Here is a 3,007-nt window from a genome sequence, read left to right as displayed (position 1 = left end):
TTTCTAACCCCCCTTTTCTCCCTTTTGAAGCTTCTCCCGCAGCACCAGTGACCGCAGCAGGGCCGAGAGGCTCTGCCCCGGGGCCGGCTGCAGAGTCCTCGGCTTCCCCCGACCGCCGGGCCGTCCCGCTCCCCAAACCAGGCTGCGACGCCAAGGGACGAGGCCCCACGGGTGGCTCGAGCAGCAGCAGGGCAGGGAGCGCCGAGCTCCTGCGCAGTCCCCCAAGAGCACTGGGGCACTTTCAGCAGATGGAGCTCGGCCCAGCTCAGCTCGCAGCGAGGACCCCAGCAAAGCGACCGCCTGCCCCTCACGGAGCCCTGGAGAAGGAGGGACCGGCCCCGAGGTCCTCCACGGCAGAGCACCTAGTCCTGCTCCGCACCGGGACCTCTCCCTGCCCCGGGCACRTGTTTGGGACGGCACAAACAGGGACAAGAGCAGCCAGTGCCCCTCGAGAGCAGTGAGGCTCTCCCGGGGGATACGGAGAGCTGTTCAGGAATACACGAGACGTCTCGTATTGGTGCGGTTTTAATAGCAGACGCTCAAACACATGGTCAACAATGAACGCATCTGACAGACAACACCCCCCACGCGGCGTCTGGAGAAACCGAAACCCAGGAAGAGCCCRGGCTCCGCCGCGCTTCAGACGTAATACTGCAAGCCGAACTTCTCGTTGTCCAGCTCGCTGGTCGGCCGCAGGTAGTAGAGCTCATCTAACGTCGGCGGGACCCAGCGGTCGGTGTGGAACACGGACTCCCCAACCTGCAGGGCGAGAGGTGGTGAAGGCGCCGCACCAGTGCGAGCGCTCGGCCTTCGCCGGGGAGAGCCCGCGCTCCGGCCGCACACGGGCGAGCGGCTGTGCCCGCCCGCGAGCTCCAGGAATAGCTGCCTCCGGGCAAGTTAACTTCCCCGTCAGGTCTAAGCTGATGCTGTCAAATACGAGACTGTCCCGAGACTCCTCCTGGGCAGCCTGTCCCAGCCTGCACCAGATGCTCCCAAGGGAACCCCCACAGGTGTCCAAAGGACTGAGCAGGGCACAGGGCCACGACAGGAGCCCCCACACTCGCGTGCTGCACCCCAGAAGCCTCAATTTTTTCTGCAGGCCGTTGAGACCCCCAGTCCCCCGCTAGGAGTGGCGGAAGCGCCATCTCCCCACACCCCATGCTAGCACAGCTCAGCTCCACCATTGCTCTTGTTACCACCTGATAAACCTGGCAGGGCACCCGGGTCCTGGGAGATTCCTCCAAGCGCAGATGATCTGAGCTTGCAGAGGAAACACAAGACAGACCAAAACCCATCCGAGAGGCCAGTTCTCCCCCCCCCACCCCCCAGAAAGAGATGCCGTTTTGGGGAACACCTGGGGCGGATCCCAGCACTCCCTCGTTCACTGCCCTTTTGCTGCCTGCTCCAGCTGCTTTCTCGGGGCATCTGCAAGTTACAAACCTGCCACCCAGGAACATCCTTCATGATTTTAGCTTCCTCGTCCAGGTTCTGCCGTAGCAGGCGCAGGGTTCTGTAACAGAGGAAAAGGCTGTCCCCAATCGCAAGGCCACGAGCAGGGCCACAGCATGTTGCGCAGAGAGTTAAACCTCAACCAGGCATCAGCCTCGAGATCTCTTTTCCAGACACTACGCGACAGTCCCAGGCTGAGTACGAAGCCAGCGCTGCTTTCCACCTAGTGACAGGCAGCAAGACCAGCGCTGGGAGCCGGTTAGCAACCCAGCTCRCTCTCCAGGGGAAACACTCGGCTTCGCACAGTGGCAAACGCAGACCTGCGGGGGCAAATAGCCCACCTGAGGGCACAGAGACCCGGGGAAGGGCTCGGGACTCCTCCCGCACCCCCCTCGCCCACTCCAGCAGGCGGAGCGCAGCCCTCCAGGCTGGGAGCAGCCCGCAAAGAGAGCCCCGGACCAGCTCGCGCTCTGACCGCGGGGAGACCCCGGCAGCCCCACGCAGGGGACAGGGCACGAACCCCACCAGCGCCCCGGGGACAGCAGGGCAGGGCTGAGCCCGGGGCACCCGCCGCCATCGCCCCCCTGCCAGCCCCCTCCCAGCACCTGCGGTCCGACTCCGCCTGCAGCAGCGGCATCAGGGCGATCCGCGCCTCCAGGTCCTCGATGAGCAGCCGCCTGCAGCGGGACAGTGCGGGGTCAGAGCCGCCCCCTCCGCGCGGCGGGGGGGGGACGACAGAGCACCCCGGGGAGGGCCGAGGGGTCCCAGGGAAGGGGCAGAAGGGGGGGAAGCGGGGAGAGGAACCGAGCAAGGCCCCGGGGAGGGAAACACGAGCTCCCGGGGGCGGAGAGGAGCCGGGGCGGGGGGCTGCGGGGGCCCCAGGGGGGTGCGGGGGCCCCGGGGGGGGGTGCAGGGCCCCGGGGGGGGGTGCAGGGCCACCTGCGCTCCCGGTTCCACTTGATGACGGTGTAGTAGCCCAGCAGGAGGCTGCCGATGCCCAGCGCGAAGAGGCTGTAACCTGCGGAGAGCGGCGGCTGCAGCAGCGGCACCGGGGGGGGGCCCCGGCGTCCGAGGGGCCCCGGCGTCCGCCCCCCCCCCATCCAAACCCCGCGGGACCCGGCTCCCGACCCCCAGCCCCGCGGGACCCGGCTCCCCCGCGCCCGGGGCCCCCTCAGCCGCCGGCCCCGCACCTGAGAGGCCGCGGCGCGGCAGGTGCCGCTTGTAGTCGATGGGCCCGTACCCGCCGGGCGGCGGCATGTCCTGCTTCACCTTCGGCGCCGCCATCTTGGCGCCTCCCCCCTCCCTCCCCAGCGCGCGCGCCGCGCTGCGTCACATCCGCCGGCGCGCTCACAAGGACGCGCTCAGCGTGGCCACGTGACCGCTCCCGCGCCGCTCTTAAAGCGGCGACGCCGGCGGGAGGGAGGAGGTGGGCCCTACCCTGCCGACGTCATTAAAGCAGTTTCCCGCTCCGCATTGATCTTATTTTCCCCGCCGTTTCCCCCCCCCCCCGAGCCCCGCTAAGCCGTTGAGCGCTGCGGATCGAGGTCACTCCCGCCTC

The 3,007-nt window shown here is 68.2% G+C and overlaps 1 protein-coding gene across 1 annotated transcript; it reads right to left on the bottom strand.

Annotated features, from left to right (window-relative positions):
- Positions 1 to 507: 507 nt before the first annotated feature.
- NDUFA13 (NADH:ubiquinone oxidoreductase subunit A13) lies at positions 508 to 2,782 on the bottom strand. Its single transcript, XM_026064794.1, has 5 exons — positions 2,640 to 2,782; positions 2,389 to 2,467; positions 2,055 to 2,126; positions 1,441 to 1,510; positions 508 to 759 (listed from the first exon to the last, which is right to left on the bottom strand). Exons 1-5 carry the CDS (start codon positions 2,731 to 2,733, stop codon positions 640 to 642), a joined length of 435 nt encoding a protein of 144 aa, XP_025920579.1. The 5' UTR covers positions 2,734 to 2,782; the 3' UTR covers positions 508 to 639.
- Positions 2,783 to 3,007: the final 225 nt, after the last annotated feature.

This window comes from Apteryx rowi, unplaced genomic scaffold (assembly GCF_003343035.1).
Source record: "Apteryx rowi isolate R43461 unplaced genomic scaffold, aptRow1 scaffold_220, whole genome shotgun sequence".
Lineage (NCBI taxonomy): Eukaryota > Metazoa > Chordata > Aves > Apterygiformes > Apterygidae > Apteryx > Apteryx rowi.
The sequence above is the reverse complement of the archived record's forward strand: the minus strand, read 5'-3'. Positions and strand labels throughout refer to the sequence as shown.

Coding starts and splice junctions, on each gene's coding strand:
- NDUFA13 (XM_026064794.1), bottom strand. CDS start 2,733: ATGGCGGCGCCGAAGGTGAAGCAGGACATGCCGCCGCCCGGCGGGTAC. Junction 2,127..2,388: donor AAGTGGAACCGGGAGCGCAG/GTGGCCCTGCAC, acceptor GTCCCGCTGCAG/GCGGCTGCTCATCGAGGACC. Junction 760..1,440: donor AGGATGTTCCTGGGTGGCAG/GTTTGTAACTTG, acceptor CTCGCCCTGCAG/GTTGGGGAGTCCGTGTTCCA.